At 24.2% G+C, this 25,712-nt stretch overlaps 1 protein-coding gene across 1 annotated transcript; it reads right to left on the reverse strand.

Annotated features, from left to right (window-relative positions):
• Positions 1 to 1,678: 1,678 nt before the first annotated feature.
• LOC145834421 (chondroitin sulfate synthase 2-like) lies at positions 1,679 to 25,341 on the reverse strand. The gene is made up of 13 exons (XM_082941846.1): positions 25,132 to 25,341; positions 24,556 to 24,750; positions 23,033 to 23,164; positions 21,774 to 21,914; positions 13,791 to 13,907; positions 10,851 to 10,968; positions 7,264 to 7,379; positions 5,399 to 5,581; positions 5,028 to 5,137; positions 4,767 to 4,875; positions 4,357 to 4,533; positions 3,458 to 3,539; positions 1,679 to 2,761 (listed from the first exon to the last, which is right to left on the reverse strand). The coding sequence occupies exons 1-13, from the start codon at positions 25,276 to 25,278 to the stop codon at positions 2,196 to 2,198; spliced, it is 2,193 nt and encodes a 730-aa protein (XP_082797972.1). The 5' UTR covers positions 25,279 to 25,341; the 3' UTR covers positions 1,679 to 2,195.
• Positions 25,342 to 25,712: the final 371 nt, after the last annotated feature.

Here is a 25,712-nt window from a genome sequence, read left to right on the forward strand (position 1 = left end):
CTTGGATCAATAGTATTAGGATTTAATGATGTTTCAGTAAAGAAAAATAAGTCAAAATTTTTTGTACACATATAACATTCAACAAAACTCATTTAGTTTAAAATAGATCTAATATTTGTTTATGAAACTCTTAATAAAACATTTTTACTAAAATTTAAATTATAACATCTAACTTTGATTAAAGCCGTAGTACAACAACCAAAACAAAAACTACATTTATTCTTGCTATAATTGTTTGTTAAATTTTTTGAATTAAAAAGCTGTATATTAGAATTTAATTGTTTTATTCATAAATTATTATTAGACTTTAACTAAACAAACTTATTTTGTACAGTTTATATAAATAATATTATTTGTGTATTTGTTTTTAAAATTGATTTACTTCTTGAAGTTCTTTAAGTAGATTGCTGATAGGTTAGTTATTAAGCCAAACCTTGTTTTAAAAAATATTATTTAAAGGTTATTACACTAATGACTAAAAAATTGACCATTAAACAATATTTTTTGATCTTTTAAATTATATCAAAATTTTTTCCTAATTTTATTTGAGTAAGTTTAAAAAAAGATAAACACAAACATTATAAACTACCAATTGATTTATATTTAAGTTGTAAATCTTATGATATTTATTAGTTTCTTTTTGACCTAAAGAAAAATGTTTTATACCTTTTGTAATATTAAAACTGCTATTAATATTTTGTGTTTTTTATTTGAGCATATTATTTAAATATATAATTATAATCTTTATCAATTTTAATTATGTTTTCAGTTTTTTTTTCATTAGAAAATTTTTGAACAAACTAATTGAAGTAAAACTTATTTTGTTAAAATGTTTTTAAATAAGCAAATAAAACTGTAAACCGACCTTAAGTAAGTTACGACTCACATCTACAAGTATTTTGATGGACAGATTAATAAAAAATGTCTTCGCGGGCCACTATAACTTTAAAATTTTTACAAAAAAAACTTACAGAATTTTTTAGAACATAATTTTAAAGTTTAAATCAGAAATGCACTACTATTTTCAATCAATCTAATTTAGAGCATAATTAGGAATATTTTTTATAATAAAGCTAAATTTTGGATGCTTTTATTAAGTTTTTTCTAGTTAAAACTACGTCGAAGGCCGAATATTTTTGTTTGTCGGGTCAGAGTTTTCCGAACCCCTACTGTGACTTAAAAATCTTATACTGTCTAGCAAAAAACTAAGTTTATATTGTAATTTATTTTTTAGAACACAACAGCGTAGAAAAGACTAATTGCATTTATTAATAAATAGAAAACTTTTATAGAAAAACTTGAAGACATAGGTGTATGACATAAATAAAGTATTTACAAAAATATTATTGCACAGCATCCAATATACGTCATGATACGTAAGAAAGCAAATGTACAATATAATTTTTTTCTTTAAATAGATAATAGTTTTGTTTAATATTTTTTTTACTTGAAACATGAAGAAAAGCACCTTTTCACTGAAATATTTTCTATTTAAAAAACAAAACATGTAAAATTTAAAAATTATTTTATCAAAATAAAAACTGTAACAAATATTTTTGTAAACTTGACAAAACTACATAAAAGCAGCAGATTATATTATATACTAGTAATTCTGGTGTAAGAATTTTTTCTTAATAATAATAAAAAGTATTTTTAAACAAAAACAAGTATTAGCAATTTAAAAATAAATTATGGCCTAAATTTGGCACTTAACTTATAAAGTATAAAAAACTAAATGCAGCTCAATCTACAGTTAAGGCATTCAAGAGTTTTATAAAAAGTCATGTTTTTAAAATGTTACCTCTAAATTTAGGTAAAATTGTAATCGATTATTTCAAATATTTAATTAACAAAATTACTACAATTTTAAAAATTACAAACTGTATAAGACCTAACTTGATTCTAAAGATTTTGTTTATATGTCAGTTAATAATTAAAAAACCGATTTAAAAAGGTAAAGAATGACTTTGTTTATAGCAAAAATAAAAAGTGCAGTGTACATGATTGTGAATTTGAAATAAATAAAAGGTAACAATAAATAAAATAACAACACTACATATTTTTTTATAATATAATTTTAAAAATTAGAACTTTAATTTTAAATTGATCTTTTTAATTAAATTTTAAGAACAAAAATACATACCACACCATTTATTAAGAGTTCAAGTATTTCTAATGTAATTTTCAATACACTTTCAGCCTGGTAACAGAACTTGCAATACTTCAAAACCGTCAACATCTCCATCAGCGAGCCCTCTTACAGAGAAGCCGTCACTTTCCACCGCCTCGTAGAAACCCGACGACTTACCGCACAAAACTTCCCCTCCGAGCACCGCCTCCGCAGAGTCGTTCGGAGGAGTTTGCAGCAGAACGGGTCGGTACACGGACCTCTCCGAAGTCATGGTGGCGCATTCGGTGAGGAGCTGGGAAAAGTTCGGAACTTTTGTTTTTGCCGACATGATGCTGATGACTTTCTCAGATGACGTCACCGGTTTTGCTTTCAACCACTTGAGGGCGTTAGATAGAGCCGTTTCGGTGTTGGTGCTTTCTTCCATGGCAACCAACTTGGGTTTTCCTATTTTGTTGTCCTGAAAATTCCACCATTGCACTACTTCGCTGACTGTTGGTTTCTCGGTATTCGTTGATTGACGTGGGCAGGCGAGTATTGTGACGTGTGAAGGTATTGTGACATCACGGAGGAAAGATTGAAGATCAGAACCAGAAGATGTTAAGACTATGATGTAATAATCGTGTAGAACTACTGCGGAAAACAATATTTTGCATTTAAATACTTGAATATCGTAATTATTCGACTTTATCTAATACTTTATATTTAAAACCAGCACTTTTTTTAAAAATATTTCATCGCAAACTTAATTTTTTTATTTAAACACGTTTGTCGGAGTTTTCAAAAAATTTCAACTTCTGTTGTTGCATAAATTTAACAAAGTTTTCATTCATATCTTACCGTAAATATTACAATATTTCATTAATCGACTTTTAGTGATGGAAAAATACATAAAAAAAGTTTTATTTTATGTGAAGCTGTATTTTTACATTGACTGTTTCATAATTAAAAATAGAAAAGTATAAAAATGTATTTTAACAAAAAATATATAAACTTTAGACAAGTTATTTCAGTTATAATTTATAAAATCATTTACTTGAAATGTTTTTCTATTTCAACAATAAATAAAAAAATTGATTTGTAAGCATCATCAGTTTAAACAGTCCTTTCGGTATATCAAAGCAAAATAAATAAACGAGTCATTAATTATTTAAAATTCTCACAGAAAGTTTATGCGGCCAATTAAAAAAAATCAATCACACTCGAAATACTACTTTTGTTACTTCTCGGAACAGATTGTGAAAAAACAAGTTTTAATCTGTCATTTGAAACTAAACGAATTCAAATAATAGCTTATAAATTAACATTGTACTGTTTAAATCAACTCACATATTTTCTCGTCTTCTATTTCAAGAGAAACTTCTATTTTCGAATCAGAAGATAAAGGTCTTTTCAGTTCAACACGGCGAAGCTATGTTTTAAAATTAGTTTCATAAATATAAATAAATATGTACTTACAGCAGACTTAATTTAATACTTTAAGTAGAGTTAATTTAAAGTAAAAAAACAAATGTACTGACAAGTGTAATTACTTGTTTACTGAGTTAATACTGCCTAATAACTTAAGATTATATCAAGTTGATCTAAAATTTAAAAAAAAAAACACTAAAAAAAGTAAAATAAATGCAGATCGTATACTTTATGTGCCTTAGAATAAATTTAAAAATAGTTATCTACAAGGTTTATTTCTAATTAAAAGTTCTTATGAGATTATTTTTGTAATTAAAGAAGTTACAGAAACAAAAATATTACATAGTTTTGCTTAGTAGTAGGACAAAATAAAGTTTTATTTAGAATTACTTAAATCTTATTAAGTTTCTTTTTAAAGATAATTTTTGAATAAAGATTATTTATTGACCGATTAGCACTTTAAGCACATATTTTTATAGCAAAAATAAGCTTTAAAACAACAAATACTGATTTTAAACTATACTAGTTTTAACAAAAAAAAAATTATTGTTTTATAAGAAGTAATGTAAAACGATTTTATTAATAAAATACGAACAGACAAAATTAAGATATTAAATATATACCTTAATTCACACCTTAGTTTTCAATTCGAGCCGGTGAAACATGCTTAGTTTTAACTTAGTTAAACATATAAAGCTACTTAGCATATCTTTTAGTCTAAAATTAAACAAGGTTAGTGCATAGTTGCAATCATTTTTAGATGACAAATAAGATTTAGTATTCAAAACTTAAACATTAAAAATTATTTAAAAACGGACCTGTTTGATGTTTCTATCCTTATCAGTTGTCAACATGACGTCATAAAAGTAACTACATCCATCAGTAATGTCATAACAGGTCTTGTAACCTACGACAACGTAGTCGTAATATGCTTTTGTGACGTCTGTGTTAAAAGAAGAGATCATCACCGAAACATCTATAGCACGCTCTCCGCTCTATTGCATTAAAAAGTGTTGAAAAATAAGTATCAAATAAAAATGTTACATTTTCTAAAATAGTTAATATAAAAACATGTTTTAAAGTCTAAAAAAAAATAAAAGCAAACAGCAGTTTAAGAACTTTACTGTTATCACAACCATACTGTTCTTTTTAATTTTACAACTAAATTTGAGACGTTTATATGAAACGCATACTCAGTTTAAAAGAAACATTAATTCGTTAAACTAACTTGTTTGACATCAACAAGAGTGTTGCCAATCAGGTCGTCACTTTTTATTATTTGTGACGTTGATAGTTGTGAAGTCATAGTTAAGGTCTTCCATTCCAAAACATTTCGTCTATAAGTTTTAAAATATAAATAAAAAATTGAAGCCTTAGGCAATTTAACACTTATTCTAAATACATTTAGTTAAAAAACACAATTTTTTTTTGTTTTTATAAGTTTCAAAGATTAATAATAAATGTATAACAAAACAAAGAAATGGTATACCTGTTTAAAACTGATACTGGATTTAAACTCTTTAGATTGAGGTCTTTTTCATAAAAACCACTCACTTTTCTTCTCATTAATGACAGATCTTTTGTCATGTTTTTCAGCTCCTGAAGTGAAAGAGTAAAACTTGTTTTGATAATGCAGTGTTAAAGTTGTTATTTACAAAACAAATAGATTATTTTTTTAAAAGAAATTGATATATTTTCTTAAACTTATAAAAGTATTAAAATAATCTTTCTGCTTCAAAAATAGAAAGTTAAATATATAAGATTAAAATCACTAAACTGTAAGATTGTAAAAAAATACAAGTAATAAAAGTTTAAAACGAAAGATAAAAAAAAAATATATATAGTTCTAACAATACAAACTTCAGCCATTTCGAGATGTTTTATAACATTATAGTGACGATGAACTCTGTACATCAGCAAAGGTAGTTTTAAGTAATGCAATGTAACTGCATTTTTGAGAAAATTGTTTTCAAGCAAATTCCCTTGAAAAGGTCTATCTTCATTGAAATCAGATGAATAAGAATGGTAAAACAACTTCATTGTCTGTTTAAAACCTCATCATTATTACTTGTGTATGCATGAAAAAGATGTGTATTTTTTCGTTTTCATAAAATAAGTTTTGATCAATAATACTTTGGTTATATATTTTTATACAAATATATTACAAAAATTGTAGAACTATGTATTATTATCATAAACTTAGTAGAAACTTATAACGCATAACCTAACAAATGACCTTATAATACTTTTATAACAGTATTTAATTGCATTTAAATCTTCAAACACAAACCAAAGAAAAACAAAACTATTACTGATCATATTTAAAATATAGTAGAATATACTCAAATACTTAATTTTAAATTTTTTCTGTAATTAATAACTAAATAAAAGCTAAAAGCACTTCTGTTACTACTTTTGCCAATATTTCATTTCTATACTTAAGTGGATTTGATACTAAAAACAATTTGACACTTTTTGTTGCTTAAGTTGGAAAGTTGTGTAGAATAAACTATTTTAGCATTTTCTGCTGTATTAATACTCAGCAATGAATGTTTATTACTTTTGTGAATTCGTATTTAAATTTTGTTATGAAAAATATAAGCTTTAGCACAAAGCCATTAAAGATATATTTTATTTTCTGCACAATTTATAAGTTTAACATAATTAGTCTACCCTACCTTACACATGTGTTTCATAATAAGAAACATTTTCATAGGACTTAAAAAATAATTACTAGTTCTTAAACTGTTCCTTCTAGGAAAGTATTGTCTAAAAAAACATCTGCTTATAAACATTAAAGGTATAAATTTATCCAACTTAATAAGTTGGTTTTGAGGTAGTAATAATAATTTAAAATGAACTATAACAAAAAAATGGACATATTTTATAATAATAAGAAAGTTTGTTGAATAATATTTTTTGAAGTGATTTATAAATATATCTTAAAATGAACTGCATGTAAAAAATATAAGGTCAAACAAAAAATTAAGTACAATAAACAGTATTATAAGTACAAAGACATATTCTTAATATTCATTAAATTGTAGATAGGTATATACAGTAAATATATCAATTAAACAGTCTTGGTTCTTAGGATTTTGTACTTTAGCCAAGTTTTTTTCAATTTTTGAATTTAATACTGCAATGAAATTATAAACGACATCTCATTTAATATAAGAGACTTCACAAACAAATTAGAGTTTATTTCTTAAAAAAATAGAATAGAATATTAATACTTTTAGGTTTAAATAACTTCATTTTATAAACTTTAACTTAAACAAGCTAGTTAAAAAACAGACCGTTTATTTTATTAAAATTATTTTTGATAAGTATGTAGCATATCAATCATTAGCTAATGCTTTACCAACAAGTTATTCAAGTTTGTTTATAGAAAACGAATCTGGTTGTTATAATTCGTAGTGAACGGCGAAACATATGTTAAACAACATTCAACACACTGCTTATATTAGCTCAGTTATTAAAAACTTAAAAAAGTAAAAGTTAATTTTCATTAGTTTTAGTTCAATTTTGAGATAGATTGAAACCTTGGGCTTAAATTTTTGATTACAATAAACTATTTGAAGTTTTTTCTAAATGATAAAAGCACAGTATATAAGCATACTAAAATTTATTTTTTAAATGCCTAAACTTTAGGTTTTTTATAGTTTAATAAAGTTTAAGCTAAAATAGATTAATAAATTTTCCATGCATGAAAACATAACAACCTCCCAATTGTTGGTGCACTCAATATGCAAGTGCTTTGTGACGCATCTTCCGATTTCTACATCTTCCTCGTTAGAAGCAACATTTGCTTCACATTCGTCTAAATGGGGACACAAGCCTGTTATTAGTTTCAGTCAGTAATTTTTGTTCGAATAACTAGTAATAGATATAGTTTTTTATACCGAATGAAAAAAAATTAAACAAACGCAATTATTAAACATTTTCTTTTTTTAACAGTTTTATAGGAATATTTTATTTTTATTATTTAATATATATTTAAGGTACATTTGTTTACAAAAGTTTAAAGATTTAGCTATTATATCTTTAGTATACTTTGAACTTTGTTTAATTAGCAACTAAAAATATTGACTTCAATTAATTATAAAATTTATAGTTTTCTATATACTTCAACGCATCTAAGCTGTTTATCTTAGATCTACTTTAAAAACTTACAAATTTATTAGACACTTTTTTAAATATATATTTTAACGAACTTTCTGTGACACATTTTGAAATTATACAAAACTTAAATTAAAATTTTGAACTTAATAATAATAATAATAATCCGTACTAAATAAACGACTTGAATAAAGAATCTAAACTATACATTAAATGAGAGTATTCTAAATCCTGCCGCCTAAGTACGCACTTTGAACACAGCGCAAAAGTGCGTTCCCAAGAAATTTTGGTCTTTATTTACCTACATTAAGCCTAATGCAAACATGTTAAAAGCCACTAAAGTTTACAGATGACTACTACACAAAAATACCATCTTAATTAAAATATGTTTACTATCTATGAATACTATATTATCTAATTATCATATATTATGCTATAATTAATAATCATCTTTATTATAAGACAGGTTTTTTACGCTTTTTACATTTATGTACTGATCATGGAGATCGTAAATGTTAATTGCACTGTTCAACATCTTCATTTACCTTTAGATTATTTGTATATAATTTTTATTTAGATTTTTATACGCGTTTTACATTTTTGTTTAAATCATTCATGGGGTATGTAAATGTTAATTGCACTGTTCATTACTTTCGTTTATCTAAATTTAGTATGACCTTTAACAAATATTTTTAGTTCCTTTGTTTTAATCATGGGATATTCAAACTTATAATGGATCGTTATTTATTTTCTTTAAATAAATAAACTATAATATGTTTGTTTTAAATAATAGATTTGAAAAATAATTGTAAATTCATAACCTTTTTTTCTGGTTCCTTTAGTTTTCCTTTTTTCTTTCTTTTTAATACATGATAATTTATTTTAAAATACAATACTATTTTACTAATACTTTTAGTTTGATTTTTTTTCTTTAAAAGTAAACACAAAATGCAATTTGAAAGCAGTGTTTTTCGGCTAAAAAAGTACCCAACCGGCAGTGTGTACCTAAGTGACAGGTTACTGTAATATATACAAATACTTTAAAGAAGAAGTCATAAGAGCTGTAAAATAAATTGTTAAATTTAGTTTAAAATGATAAGCTCCAGAACATTTAGACATTTTTATGTATTACTAATACATTACTGCTTCTTAAAATGGTCATACTTTTTAAAATCTGAGTATAAAAAAAAGCCAAAAAAAATCATAAAAATAGATAAAGTTTTTTTTTTTAATATTTTCATGTTCTGCAAAGCACAATAGTTATTAAATTTAAAAAATATAAATATTATAAATTTGTAAAACAACTAGTTTTTTATAATAACTTTTGACCTTTTTTTTTTGACCTTGTAGCACGTACTAATACATTATAAAGTTTATTCTATATTATAATTATGGTTAGTTAGGTTTGCTTTTAATTTTTAATGCGGGGTGAACAAAATATTAACTTCTGTTATCAACTGTGTACAGTAAAGTAGCATTTGCAAAATTTAAAAACCTGATATTTAAATCTTTATTATACACAGATAAATTGTTAAACAAGCAACTATCTTCTTTACATCTTCAAAAACGTGTCATACAATTTGCACAAATAGATTTATAAACTTTGATTAAAAGAAGTTAAAATTTTTTATTTAAGTTACATTTCTGTTGTAACAAGTGTATATGTCTAGAAAATATACTATTAAAAAAAGATTTTTTTTCTTAATTCCCAGGTAAACAAAAAAATTTCTACTAATTTCAGGGTTTTACTTCTACTGAATGGATATATATATATAGTACGTCTAATAATTTACTACATCACATAGCACTGAAAAACTAGCTTTTTGGCTAAATCAAAACCATTAAAAACAACTTAGAAACTTGTATAGTAAGTTTAATACAAGTATAATCTCTCAAAGATAATGTTAAACTTATATTTATATATAGCCTAGAAATTCATTTCAATCAATTTAACACTTATGCTGAGTTCAAAATAATAAATCAAAATCTAATAGTTTTTAGTGAGCTCTTTAAAAGTACTACTTTAAAACATGATTTCAAGTTCCTTTTGAAACTTAACCACCCGAAACTTTGTAATCATAAAAACCAATTATCCCGGTGTAATATTCGGCAAATTAATACTAAAATTTGAACTTTTTTATTATCAGTAAATAAAAATTAATACTGTTGGGTAACAAATTTCAAAACACAAAACAACAAGCATTTATATTATACACCTTAAAAATAACTGTTTATCGCGAACAAATAAAAAACAAACTATAAAACTTTAAACTGAAAGCAATACTATGCATAAATAAAATAATATATAAATAGTATTATACCTTCTAATTACAATTAAAATAGATTTTGTTTATATATAGTATTTGTATTTTTACATTTTAATACTACTTTTAATAAGCTAACACAACTTAAAATAATGATTGGTATTCTAAAAATATTAAATAACTTGTATATAAACTTTAGAAAAAGTTTAAGTGAAAAGTAAAAGTCAGGTTTTTAACTTAAGTTAGAAGTTTTAAGACGTTAGCATAAAAAATAGCTATCTTTATATAACTTTATAGATTTAAGATCGTTATATATTTTAAATTATAATTAAATGTTACCTTAAAATTAACCGATAATTATAATACAAGCATATATACTTTAGCTTATTAATTTTCATAAACTTATGTAAATTTTTAACCTATTTTATTATAAGGTTTTTCAAACAATACTTTTAAATGAAGTAGGATAGTTTTGATATTGCATAACAGTTTTAGCGGTCAGATTAGTTTACCTGTAACTATGTGAAAATTTCAGCCACGAGCATTTAATTTCTTATTGCTATTTGTCTAATTAAATATTTTCACCCATATTTCCCAATTAAGTTCTTAACAATGTAACTGTAATTACACTTGAAATTCCAACATTTTCTTAAAATTAAATAACTTTAAATTATAAAAGTTTTATACAATGAATCTACAATTTCTTGTAACAATCACTAACAACCCTTAAAATTTAAAAAACAGTAAACACTCATACAAAACTTAAATTAAAGTTTTAACAAAACTTGCAGGACACTTGTTTATCAAAGAACTTAACTTTTTATGAATTTTAAAATATTTATTTTAAGAGTTTTAAAAGATAGTTTTGAGAAAAAATCAAATGAACACTTTAAATGTTCCAATAAAAGTAAGTAGTATAAACCAACTTTTCATAGCAATTTGGTTGAGAAAAACACCTGGCCCGCCCATACAAAAGTTGTGTCCATCAAGTCCAAGCTTATCTCTCATCTCAGCATGACCATTTCCATGCTGACCCATGAACAACTGTTAACAACGTTTTATCCAGTAAGGGCTTAAAGTGAATTTAGTTTCACGCAGTGGATAAAAACACTTTCTAATGTAATTCAGCTAATGTTTCTCAAGCAGAACATTTAATTTAACATACTTGAAAATATCTAGTACTTTGGTTCCCCTTTATATATAGTTCCTTAAAAATTTTCTGTTTAATAAAATAGCATTTTAATGTTTCATTTTTATATTTCTTATTTATTCAAATTAACTTACGTACTTTTCAATACGTTGAGTCCCTTAAATATTAAAAAAATTATCACTTTAACGTTTTATCAAGTTGTATTGTTTTAGTAAATATAAACTTTAAATTAAGCCGACAGTTTGATTATGTTGATACACCTACTTTAATATTATGAACGATTTAAAGTATTTAATTTTTTTATCTTAACCCTCTAGTACATTAACATAAATAACAGATGGGAGAAAAAATATTTATTTCCAGCAATAAACTTAATGAAGCGTAAAGCAAAACACGTTTTTGAAATAAATGTTTTAATTTATCACCGGTTTATTTAAGGGAGAAAACACTAGCTCTTTTTAACTTAAATTAAAAGTGACACTCATAAAACAATTAATTCAGCTTCGTCCTGTAGGGTTTTTTGATCGATGTGGAATTTTAATTAAAGTATATGTAAACACGAACTTACTTACTAACTTACACATGGCTAATATCATGGATACTAATAAAATATAGTAAACTAGTAGTATTATATATATAAACTTTTAAATAACTTGAACATGACTATTTTAAAATTTTACTCAAATTTGTCTATCTTTCGATATTATTTAATATGACATTCTTCTTTAAGTTTCTAAAAATATACTATTAATTTAGAGTGATCAGCAAATAGATTGAATATTCAAAAGTTTCAATTACACTTTTATAAAATTTAATCAGTTGAAAAAAAAAATATTAAAAAACTTATAACTTTTAATAATACTTTTTGAAATATTAACATAGATTTTAGTAAGTTATAGTTTAATTAAAAATTTATTTCTTTTTTTTAATAATTAGAGTTATTTGTATTTTTCAGTAATGAAAATATATAAAATAGCTAATTTATTCATAAAAATAAACATTAAATTAAAAGTTTTGTACAAAAAATAAATAAGTTTTACAAAGTTTCTCCTTTACTATTTAATTAATTTAATGTAAACAAGGGAAGATTAAAGTTTTTGTAAATTTTTATATGATTGAAAAAAATGCATATAAGTTTTAATTTAGTTATTTTCTTTAATTAAAAATAAACTAAAAAACTTAACAAATTACATATTTTAAAGTAAAAAACAGTAGTCCCCTAAACTTTAATTACTAAATAGTAAAAAATGCTACCAAAATAAAAAGTAGGTCAAAATTTATTTATACAACACTTGAAGCAAAAATATTAAATAACATATTTTAGCTACTCTAACAAGTGAACAACGCCTAAACTAGCCTTTAATCTCGCGAACAATGAGTTAGTGTGCAAAATAAGTAAAATATTTAACTTCATTCGTAAAAACGACAGCCGTAAAATAATGATCATGGTTTTTTGACGAGCTATTCTTAATTTTTTGTTACAAAAATTAACTACATAATAATATTTATTAGAGTCGAAAATAACAAACTGTATGATACTTTGAAAAATTGAACACTTACAATTCAGTAATTCAGTTGTTATAACTTTTACTTAATTTTAAAAAATCTAATAACTATGAAACATTTATTTATAAATTTAAAGCTCAGCTTTAAACATATTAAACAATACGTAGATACTAGAAAAAAAGCTACCTAAAATCAATTTATAATCTTTTAAGCAGTGTAAATATTTCACATGAAAACGCGGAATTTCTCTTAACGAAACGTATTTAGCCTTTAGTTATAACCTACCACTATAAAAACTGCAAAAAAAAAACCTTTTCGAGAAAAACAAGCAGTTTGCTGTCCTTTTTATTTTACGATTATAAGGTAGAGTATATGGTAAATACAACTAAGTTTAACTTAAATTTAAATTATAATTTTCTACTTTATTACTGTTAAAGCTATCTAATTTTGTGAGAATTTTAATCCGCGAAATTAATTTTGTTATTACCTTTTTAACCAAATTCATTGTTTTTATTACTTAGCTTATATATTTTTTACTAATTGACAAAGTGCAAAATTTACATATACGATACTGAACTATATATTATACATGTATAGTTTTATTAATACTTAATTAATAACATTGGAAAAAATTTCCAAAATTATATAAAAACAGTTGTGATTTTAAAGGTATATCCACTATCTATTAGGTTGAGCAATTGAAAACATTTTATTGCTTTTATTGCAGTTAATACTAGACAAATTAAACTCTCAATTGACGCATGTACGATTGAAGCTTAAGTCGTAAAATACAGCTAAAACTTGTTGTTAAAATTGGGTATGCTTTTTCGTCAACAAACTTATCATCTTTGAGCGTATTTTAAAACAACATTTATACTCAATTAACCAACAATGCTTTAAAAATACTGTTTGGAAGAATACTTTAAAATTTCAGTATATTAAAAAGTGAATTTATGCTGAAAATGATCAATTTATCATAATGACAAGGTAATATAAATATTGACAATTTTGAAAAACAACTTATCTTTAGGATATTGTACAGGAATTTCTTTTATTTACATAAAATCTATTAAAATCATTGAATCATATACTTTTCTTATTTCAAACAAAATGTGGTATAACTTTCGCATTAAGAGTCCAATATGTTTAACCTCAATAAATTTACTTTTGTTATTAAGTAAAATATTTACATAAAGTATGAAAAACATACCATTTTATCTGAGTCGATTTTTGATACAACTTGTTTAAATCGATCCGGCCTGAAGTACAAATCATCATCAGCTCGAAGAAACCATTCAAAATCATTAACGTGGTACTTGCAGATATGCTAAAAAATATTTCAACTAATAAGTCACTTTTTACAAAAAAAAAGAACATATACTTAAATATAAGCAGAGTTATAGATATCTAGTTTCAGATTATTTATTAAAAAAATTATATAGTTTGTATTAAAAAAATTCAATTTAGTAAAATGCTCGACTTAGATGTTTAACCGTCGTAAATACTACAAGTCATGTTAAGTATTTTACGCAAATTAACTTTATTGGTGTTTTTTTTGTAAATATAATACAACTCATGTTATAAAATCTGGACAATTCAAAAAAAATGAGAAGCTCACTTTAAAACACAATCAAAGGTTCTGTTTTATTCTGGTATATAACACGTTGTGAGAGTTATTTGAGCAGTATAATTACTAATTTGTTACATGTTTATTTAAATAAATAATCATTAAATGTAATATAAAACAAACGATTTCATTAAAGCATGACCTACTGCTTACTTTAACATGTTTTAATCACAAGCTTCAAATATAAAGCTAAAAATATCGCAGCATACTTTAGAAAAAAAAACTATTAATACTTAAACTTTAAAATAAATGCAACTTCCTTATTTTCTTCTGAGATCATATTTTAACCGAAAAAAGTTAAAAACAGAAATAATTTATTTACAGTGTAATTTTTCACATATAGCAAAGCTTTTATTTAGGACTTTATATAATTTTTGAAATTTTACATAACTTTAAAATACTAACCAAATATAACGTAAAGCATACGATTTAAAAAAGGTTACACAAACCATTTTAAAGTTGTCTATATATATCATCTTATTACACTCATTTACTTTTGCTTCGTTTTATTTTTAATCGCTTTTCGTAGAATAAGTAAGCGTTAAAAATATTTTAGCAGAAATCAGTAGTTATGCAAATATAAAAGAAACTTTGAAAATGTTTTAAAATTATCCGATGAAACAAAAGTATGTCGTTGCTGTACTTGAGTATTAACGGTTTAAACAGCAACTAATAAAACCATTTTTATGGTAGAAAAATTATCAAAGAAAAGTTTATTAAAATTAAAGCACCCCATTTATATTTTCTTCAAACACTATTATAAACATTTCCAAAAACTGTTACGTATAAATCAAAACTTATGTTGCATTACAAATAGTACATAAAATATTTTTTTCATTACAAACTGATGTTAAATGTTTGAATATTTATTTTGTACTCACAAGTCTAGAAATTTCACGATATAAAACACTGACAACAATTTAAGCTTGAATTTAAGTCAAGTACGTGATAAGTTGGTATTTAAAAGCTACGCGATTAAAATATCATACATATTTTTGTAAGGAGCAGGCAAGCTAAATTGCAGAAGAACTTTAGATAGAAAAAAATAAGAATTCGTTCTTAGACCAATAATTAACGTTTCTCAACTTTAATTTTCCAGTTGATTAATAATTTTTTTATGAACTATACAGATTAAAAAATAAACTACCGATTAAACTATTTAGCTAAAGTAACTTTATGAATAAGCGGGCCTAATTTATCAGAAAAAGTATTTTGCGAACTATGGAAATTTAAAAAAAATTATGGAAAACCTAAAAGAAATATTGTAATTAATGATCATTTAAAACCATACTATGTACTGAAGATCTGATTAATACAACATTTAAATATTTCTTATAATAAAAGCTCAGTTTTATTTGTTTTGCACTAGTTGTTTTGAAAGAAAAAACACGTCATTGGCTCGAGATTTTTGTTTGGTGGCCTGAACTTGGTTGCCTACCTTAAAGCTAAAGGATTAATTTTTAAACTTCATGGCTGGATAAAACATAAATGTTTGAAAACAAACGTTTATTAATTACTTTAAGTGTATATACTTACAATTGATTTTGTTTTCAATTGTTTTGTCAGTAAAGCATGAATAAACATGAAACAAACCAAAAAACTTTCTACAAACACGGTTGCCGCTAGAAATCTCGAAAAAATCTTGACTATGAATATTTTCTGACTTTTCTATAATTTTTTTGTTACAATAAATACACGCTAGAAGGCGCTGCTAGCTATTGTTATAAAAGTTAGAACTGATAATTATATTGTTTAACAGTTTAAGATCCCATTAATAGACACGCTATTTTTCCTTAAGTATCAGATTGTGACCCAAGGCACCGGTGTGCAGCTTAGAAGAAATGGATTTTAAATTCATCAATTTTGGATTTTTTTCTTTAATACTTTCATACAACAAATTTAACTTTTTAGTCTTTTGTATTTTCTTGTAACCGTGAAAATGTGATTGGCATACAAATTTTGTATTAGGAACATAAACTGACTCAAGCAATCTTTTCACTGTTTATTATTATCCCCGTAAGCTTACTGTTAGCATGCATGTGTTACAAGCATTTTTGATACTGTGGAAATAATGTTCATCAATGAAGCATTTTGATTGAACCCTCTTATCGCAAACTTGACAATTGGAAATGACTATGATTATCCTTATCACAGTCAAGAGTTTTTTAGGGTTGTGCACGATGTAACTTTTAGCTTAAAAACAACTTGTGCAACTAAAACAAAATTCATCTTTTTAACAATAAACTCTCTAACATGTGCCGTAAATTTAATTTCAGTACACAATTGTGCTTACTGATGATTATTTCATTGTATTTTTACTTTTCAAGATTTTCTTATATAAAATTTATCAAAACAACTCAGCCCGCAAAAGACTTTTTCTGGTAAATGTGGTCTGTCCATTAAAACTTTTTCCCATCTCTAATCTAAAAAGATATCCTTAAAAATGGAAACTTCAATTTGAATACTAACATGAAAAACATAAAATTACAAAATTTTTAATAAATACATTAATCCGCCGCTTAGGTACGCATTTTGAACACGTTGCAAATGTGCGTACATAAGAAGTTTTAGTTTGCAAAATTAGTTCGCACATTTTGCAAATGTGCGTACATAAGAAGTTTTAGTTTTTTTTAAATATACTGCCTAGTTCAAACATGTTAAAAACCACCTAAGTTTACAGATGACTAACACACCAAATTCCATCTTAATTATAATATAATTATCATAATATATAATTATATAATTGATAATTATCTATACTATAATAAATCTTTTTTTTTTCACATTTATGTTTCAATTATGGGGTATGTAAATATTAATGGTACTGTTCATTATTTTCGTTTATCTAAATCTAGTATGACCTTTAAAAAAATATTTTTAGTTCTTATGTTTTAATCATAGGGTATGCAAAGTTAAATTGCACTGTTAAGTTTTTTTCGTTAAGTAAATAAAATGTTATATGTTTTAATTTTTCATTTGATATACAATATGTAATTCATAACTATTCTAGTTCATTTAGTTTTCGTTTTATTTTAATTCAAAGTTTTAAGATTTATTTCAAAATATATTAATTTTGTATTACTACTTTTAGGTTTGTTTCATTATTTCAAAGTGAAAAAAAGTTATTTTGAAAACAACCTATTTCGGCTAAAAAGTGCGTACCAAGCCGGCAATGCATACCTAAGCGGCAGGTTACTGTAATTTCGGCTTGGGAATTCTAAACTTTTTTCAATGTTTTACAATTTATTTTTAAATTTGAGAGAAAAGAAAATTCCTGACCGTATTACAAAATAAATCAAGTTTTCTGCGAAAGTAGAAACTAATCATTAAAAATTTAATAAATTATCAATAATCATATTAGTATTATAATCGAATTTAACTTTTTTATTTTAACTTTAACAGTTTGATATATGTAGCAATCGTTAAAAAAAATTATCCAATTAGAAGTTAATGTTAAAAACTTGTATTCAAGTCTATTTTTATAATCCTTAAAGTTGTTTTAAAATTTAAGTAGTAAAGCCAATCGCGTTCAGTAAAAAGCTTCAACACATAACACAATATATACTTAAAAAAATAATAAGGTAACTTTTTAACTACAACTGTGGAGTTTACATAAAAACCTTTGGATTCATAGTTATATTTAAATGACCATAAAAATATATTATGACATGCTTGAGGAGCATAATTATCTTTTTACATCTGTTACAACTATTTCCGATTTTAGATAAGTTTTCTTAATAGATAAAGTATGAAGATAATTAAATGACAAAATTGTAGTGTATGTCTTCAAAACATTAGAATAAATTAAATTCTCAAAATCAAAGTGTACGATTTTTATTCCAAGTAAAAAGGAAACTATTTTAGAATTTTTTTTTTTATAACTTATAAAATTCATTTAATCAATTACGTGCAAGTAAATATCTTCAAACAATCCGAAAAATAACTGTATTCGTACTTCCGCATTGATAATTTGTTGTCAATCAAGATAGCTATATGACATCATAATGCAGCTTTGTTTCAAATTTCTAACAATTTTGTGGTTTTTTAACGACAAAAGTAATTTTGCTACTAAAAAACTCTGAAGTTTAACACAAAAAAGTAATTTCTGTTTCCGATTTAAATTAACTATGAAAAATATTTCTGATAGTCAGATTCATACTAAAGCATTTATTTCAGAAAAGCTTATAAATAACAACTTTCATTTCTAACTAGTAAAAATTGCTTTAATTATTAAAAAATATTAATTAAATTTAATAGCCTTATAATTAAAAAGTTTATTATCAATTGAATCTAAATTTATATAACTAACGATTAAAACATAAACGACTTTTTCTTATACAGTTTTTTTTTAATACCAAATATATATATAATTATTATTTTATTAACGCCAGCAGGGCCGGAGAAATGCTTGATTCATTTAGTATAGCCTTATGTCAATAAGAACTCAGGACTTTTAGAAAGAGATATTTGTCATTTAGTAAGTAGGACTAATCATTCGGCAAAGCCGATTGTTATTTTCGTATCCAAATTAATGTTCAGACCTGGAGGAAAAGATTTAAATTTAAACAGAATTTAAACAAAGTATGGTAGTATACCAGTTTAACTACTTCTGTGAAGCTAGTTATGTCGGGATGACTTCAAGACAATTTGGCAGAAGAATAAAGGAACATATTCCAAAAAGTATCCATGAATTTTGTAAAAGTAATAAGAAAACTAAATCTACTAGAGTAATAAATGCTTCAAAAAGATCTGCTATTGCTGAAAACTTAGTAAATAACCTTGATTGTGCTAGTAATTATAATTTAAAAAGATTTAAAATTGTTAAAAATGTTTTCACATTTCGGATTTAATTAAACTTGAGGCTATTTGTATTTTGTTAAGAAAACCTAAGTTGTGTAAACATAAAGATTTTGAGTATACTGTTTCGTTGTTTTCTTAAATTGTTTTATAAGTTGTTGCTTTGTTTTATTATTTTTTTAGTTGCATTGTAATTAGAAGTACTTATGTATTGTTAATTACTCTTTGCTTTATCAGTATTAATTACGTTGATTGCATTTTCACTATATAAGTTAGATTTGAAATTTTATTTTTATTGCTTAGTATACAACTGATGAAAGAAGCATGAAATATATTTTGTTCTGAAAAATTGAGTCTTATTTATATTGTTTGAAAGAATTATTATTTTAACATATAAAGCATAGAAATTTCCAAAACTATAATTTTTAAACACAATAACAAAATATTAAACAACCTAAACCTCAAACAGCAAGAAAAAACCTGCAACTGTAGAAACGAAAAAAATGCCCTTTAGACAATAACTGCTAAGAAAGAAACTTAATTTACCGATCTACAATAAAAAGTAACAAAATAACAAAATTTTACGTGGGTTTAACATGCAAAACATTTGAAAATAGACACAGTAACCATAAGGCAAGCTTTAACAATAGACTAAAAAGACATAGCATTGAATTTTCAAATTACATATGGGAACTAAAAGACGCAAACAAAGACTATTATTTAAAATCGGAGATATTATGCAGAACTAAAACAAAACCAAAAATAACAAAACATGAAACTTATGTAGCTTGGAAAATGAAAAAAACAAAATTGAAAAAAAAAAACCATCACTTAACAAAAGAAAAAAAAACAGCAATCCATTTTTCAAAACCTACACATTTATTTTAAAAATTAAAATATATAAAGCAATAATTAAAAATAGCAACAAAACAAAACTAAAAATAAGACATAGAATAAGTTGTACAAAAAGTGTGTTTAAAATAGGCTACCTAAATTACAATAACAAAAACACGTCATAATGTGTGTTTTTGTTATTATTTGGAAATTTACTAATAAAACTTAATTTTTCTTCTTTATTATTGCACAGAAACTGCAGTAAACAAATCAAAAACTAGTTTTTTTTTTTTGTGTTTCAAAAATAAAAACCTTACTGAGGACGCGTGTTAAGCGCAGAAACATCTGTAAAAGAAATAGTTTGATTATAATAACTTTATTCATTTTACAGATGTTTCAACAAACTGTTCAAATGAAAAATTGAGGTCGTTTACTAAGCATATATTAAAGAATAGTTAAAGTTTTAAAAGTTAAATCTAACTAAGTCTTAAAATCTTGACCACTTTAAATAAAAAGGAAGTAATAATTAAATCAAAGTATAATAATTAAAAGTATTTAAACTTATATTAGAACAGTTTGAGAAAATTTAATCGTTTTTGATAAAAACAGCTATATACAATTAAGCAATTAAAACAAGTTTTTTTTTGTAAATAAAACAAGTAACTGAAAAATAAAACTGTTTGGGGTAAACGTTAAATAGAGATAAATGTAGTCATCACTTGATACAAACCTTAAACAATAGTTCATCTTAAAAACCGACTGGGTAATTTCAAAATTCTTGGAAAAACAAGGCTATGACAATTATAAAGATTTAAAAAGATTTTTTTTTCAAAACTACTAACCCTTGAAATGTCAAAATCTAAATAAACTCACAGATAAGACATAAAATTGTTTTCTATTTTTTTTAAAGGGTTCAAAAAACATCATAGAGCACGCAAGACTGAGCTTGTATAAATAAAAGTCAAGTACGCACACACTATGTCATAATAAAAGTAACAAAAAACAAATCAAAATCAAGTTTAAACCATGATTGACTACCAAACTGAAAAATTTCCCATGTTTGTGTACTTAAAAAAACATTTATAGCCTTTTTAAGATATATAGTATTAAATCTTAGTTAAAAAATTATAAATTACATAATTTTTTTAAAGGTTAATAAAAGTTTGAGATGACAAAGCATAATATTTATCAACACTTTCGAATTTTCCCATAAAAACTTAGTTGTTTATACTAAGCTTAAACAAATTAATTGTTACATTTAATTTATGTCTTAAACAAAACTACACGAGAGTAATATAGTTAATTAAGCTAAACTAAGCTACTTCTAAATTTAATAAAATAAAACTTAATTAAAATTTTTGAACAGTTTAATATTCAATACATACATTGTTAAAACATAAACTCCATTTATAAGCTTGTAATCTAAATGTATTTATATTAATTTTGTAATAAAGTGCTCAAAACTTTTTATGCAATATTAAGTTAATCATCTAGTAATGTATTTACTAAATAAATTTAGATATAAAACTTTTTTAATATCTGTGTATAATTTTTCTATAATTTAAACCAGCGTTCATATTATTCTATTTAAGAAATCTTTAAAGTTATTGTCTAAAGGGCATTTTTTTCGTTTCTACAGTTGCAGGTTTTTTCTTGCTGTTTGAGGTTTAGGTTGTTTGCAAATTTCAAAATAGTTTTGATATCTCTTTGTGGAATAAACAACTATTTACAAGTAATACTTATCATCAAAGTATCAAATATTTGTACTATTTATAAAGCGTGTTAAATAAATTAAGCTTATTTATCATGTAAATAAGCTGTTAAAAAAATTAAAACTATTTATAAACGCAAACCATGAATAAAATAGCGTGCTTTGAAACTCTATGTAACAAGGCAACTCTTGTAACAGTATTTTTTAGAATTACAGAACCCAACCTTCAACATAGCAAACATTTTCTTTTGCGGAGGATAATCTACATCACTTGTACCTTTGAGGAAAATTACAGGAAGATTTTGTGAATACTTCACGTTGTCATCACCGCCTTCTGATCCAACAAAGAAATTTATTTTGTCCGTCTGTTTAGTTAGTAGGATTTACAAAAACAAACTTTTTAAATTGCTGCATCAATTTTCATTCATTAAGTCTAAATTAAGATGTTTTTTTACGAAAAACTATTATATAAGTAAACGTTTATAATAGAAACTATTATGAAAACTTTAGCATATTTAGTATAATAAACCAGGTTTTAAAATTATAGATACTAAGTGAAGAATTTGGATTGTTAAATAAATACTTAAATAGTCGATATTAAACTTTGTAAAATATTCATACTTTTGAAATATATGCAAATTAGTTAAAATTCTTAACAATTAAAGTTAATACAATAACTCTACTAACTTTACTTTCAGCTAATTCAACAACAGTATTTAAATTTAAATGTGAACTACAACTAAGTTTATTAAAAGTATAAGTTTTATTACTTTTATTTACTTCTTGCATAAATATTAGTGGAATTTTATATTTTTCATATAAACCTTAGCCTATTGAAAAAAAAAACTTTCTATAAAGTGAAATGTGTTTTCATCGTAAAAAATGTTTTCCTCCTTTTTTCACATATATTTAGCTATAATATCTAAGTAAACGAAACTTAGAACTTTATTCACCAAACTAAATTAAGTACACAAAACAGCACTTATCAGAACTTTATGTTTGTTTAACACAAACTTGAAAGAAGTGATAAAAAAAAACAAATTACAACAAAAACATTGTGATCCAAGCTTGTACAGAATTCAATAAAAAGTTGTTTTTTATGTAACACGAAATAGAAAAAATTTACAACAAAATTTAGTTTTCTAATGAGAGCGAACTTGTACTTTTTAAGTAGCTAGAGTGCTTTTTGTTACATTTTCATCTTTGATTTTAAAATATGGTGTTAACTTTTTATTTCATTAAAATATTAAATAAATCACTCGAAGCGATTTTATATTGTAAGTTTTGTACAAAATTTACATGTACTTTTGTTATAAAAACTTTCAACTTTATAAAATTATATAATTTACTTATCGTATCTTGTTTAGGTTAACAAATATCATAGCATTTATTTAATTCTATATAAAACATTAAAACAAGCACAGAAATTAGTTTAAAAAGGAAGAAAAAAATTCAGGCCCAAATAATCAATAATAAAAAGAACCTGTTTTCCCCAAGTTTCATATACAGCTTTTGATCTTGTTGGTAAATATTTCTTAGCAGTTAAAACTCCTACATAAACTTTGTTTTTAACAAACTCTGATGGACTGTGAGCTTTAGTTTGTTGTGTTTGAACCTTTAAAATTTTTAGTAAAAATGGTCAGATTTTTTTTAAGAAAATAAAACTGATGTTAAAAAATTACATAGTAAAATAAAATAAATAGTTTTACTTTATTAAAATTTATAAGAAAAAGATTTAAAATATAGTATTTTAACATACTTGAAAAACAACAAATAATTTAAAAAGAAAGTAGTGGTCTATCAATTTATCTAATTAAAAAGTACTAAAGTAAAAAAAAAGTCTTGAAATAAATAGTATTTTCTAATAATTTAAAGCTACACTAAAAATAATTCACTTTTGATTAAATCTAAATAAAGGTTCAAGTTTCAAATTTTATAAAAACTATAATTAGCAGACTTCTCAAAATACTAAATTTTGTAAAATAATAAAAAAAACTTTATAACTCAGACTAAATATATTACTTTAACAAATATATTTTACACATTGTTTACACTATTTAAGATTGTTTATCTTTTTCTTTTAAGGTTGTATTGTTTTACAGGGTTGCCACTCTTTGAGTCAAAAAACTGCCCTGAGTGACTAAAAACTGTCCGGAGTCACCTTGAATTTTTTTTTTTATAAAAAACAATATTTCACCTCTGGCGCAAAGTTCTTTTAAATATTTAAAAGGGTAAGTTGTATGTGTATGCTTCTGCATTAGATGTTCACTGAACTAATGAGAATTAATGTTTTCAAAGATTAGACAACACATTTCTATACTCATTTTTTAGTCTTTTAGTAAAAACAAGTATTTTTAAGTTATAAAAAACAATTTTTTATATAAACTAACGGAGTATAAAACAATATAACTTCACTATAACTATATAAGTAACTATAATTATAAAGTATATCAAAACTTTTTAAGGGCATAGTGGGGAGGGGTAAATTTTTTTTTTTGAAATTTGATCTTATTTTGTATAGTTTTTGATAAGCTACAAGATGCTTTACAGATTTAAAAAATTCAAAATAATTTTTGAGATATAGCCGGTCAAAGTTGGAGGCAACAATAGGATCCTTATGGGAGGCGCAAACTAAAACGGAAAAATCGACTATTTCACTTAAAATCTATCTCCTCCTACGTTTATTGAGATAACTACCTCAAATTTTCAGGAAATGTTCCTTGCAATATTTGGAAAATTATGTCAGAAATTTTTTTTCAAAATTTCAAAAATTAAAATTTTATAACAAAAAAACAAAATAAACTGTTTTTTTTTGTTTTTTTTTTTAAATATGATTTTTAATTTTGAAAAATGTTTATAAAAGTAAACAAAATTTATATAAAACTATTCAGTTGAGATAATAAGTGAAACTTGTGAAAACTGCAGACTTTAGTTGTATATAGAACTAAGTTAAAAATAATACAACTTACAAAATTATATTTTCTATAAATAAAAATATAAACATACTTTTAAAGCAGCAGATGTTTGCTGCATGCTTGATTTAATAAAATTTTCACTCAACAATCCCTCTTCTAAAGCTCTCTGTGAACTCACGTATGAAAGTATGATATTTTGCTCAACAAACATAGTGGTTACTAAGATACCAATTAGGATTCCCCAGATAAAACTACTAACATTGCTGTTTCTTTTTAGTACATATTTCTAAAAAGAACAAAACCTTTACTGAAAAAGATAAACAAAACTTTCTGAAGATCAGTTTAAAGGTTTATTTAATCTAGATCAGCTTTAAGTTTAATTGTACATAGGATTTTTTTTAAATTATGTGATAGAAATACAATTTGTTTATAAACTTAAGTAGCTTTGCAAAATAAAACAAAAAACCTCTTCAGTTTTTATATCTGAAACATTTCCTTTATAATTTTTATGTTGAGATTTAATTGTTAGCTTGTATTTTATAAAAACTACTTAGTAAATAAAAAACCTGAACAAGGTAACAAATTACTACAATAAACTTGAATTAGTATATTCTTCTTAAATATTTTTAGATATCTTCAATTTATTTATATAACATCATAAATATACCTTAGTACATGCAGAAGCACTAGTTATTGCTGATACAATTCCAGACAAAACACTGTCTCCAGTAGACATGTTGCTACTCTTTGAATAGATAGTGTTCACTTCCGGTAGTGTCTTTATTAACGTTTTGGTGTCCCCATTTTCTTCCATTGGTGTAGATAAAACTAACTTGTGGAGTTTTCTTGTTAATTTTAAATATATACACTAAATTAATTATGTCTACATAAAAAGAAATATCAAATAAGTATGTTTTTGTAAAAAGTTGATAGGCTTAACATATTTAACTATTAACTTAGCTTTAGAATACTAGTTCTAAAATGATGTATTGTATTTAGTCTAATAGGGAAAATCAAAAAAAACTAACATTGGCTCTCATTTAAAACTTCAAAACAACAACTATTAGTTAGGTTTTAAAGAATAAAAATATTTCAACTAACATTTGAGATATAATCATATTTGTGAAAACCTTCTAAAACAAACCTATGGACCAATTTATTTTTTTTTTTTTTCTTTTAACTCAAAAGTTACTTGAAATATATCATTTTTTTCTATTTTTTGTTAATAAAGACCTCAATTTTTAAAAA

Source organism: Thalia democratica, chromosome 4, assembly GCF_965202585.1.
Source record: "Thalia democratica chromosome 4, ktThaDemo2.hap1.1, whole genome shotgun sequence".
Classification (NCBI taxonomy): domain Eukaryota; kingdom Metazoa; phylum Chordata; class Thaliacea; order Salpida; family Salpidae; genus Thalia; species Thalia democratica.

What these genes read in the sequence shown, in the direction of transcription:
- LOC145834421 (XM_082941846.1), bottom strand. Translation starts at nt 25,278, where the DNA reads ATGGAAGAAAATGGGGACACCAAAACGTTAATAAAGACACTACCGGAA. An exon ending in AAATCGACTCAGATAAAATG is followed by an intron (nt 10,969 to 13,790) that starts GTATGTTTTTCA and finishes CGTTGTTAACAG; the next exon opens with TTGTTCATGGGTCAGCATGG. An exon ending in AACATCTCGAAATGGCTGAA is followed by an intron (nt 5,138 to 5,398) that starts GTTTGTATTGTT and finishes CTTTCACTTCAG; the next exon opens with GAGCTGAAAAACATGACAAA.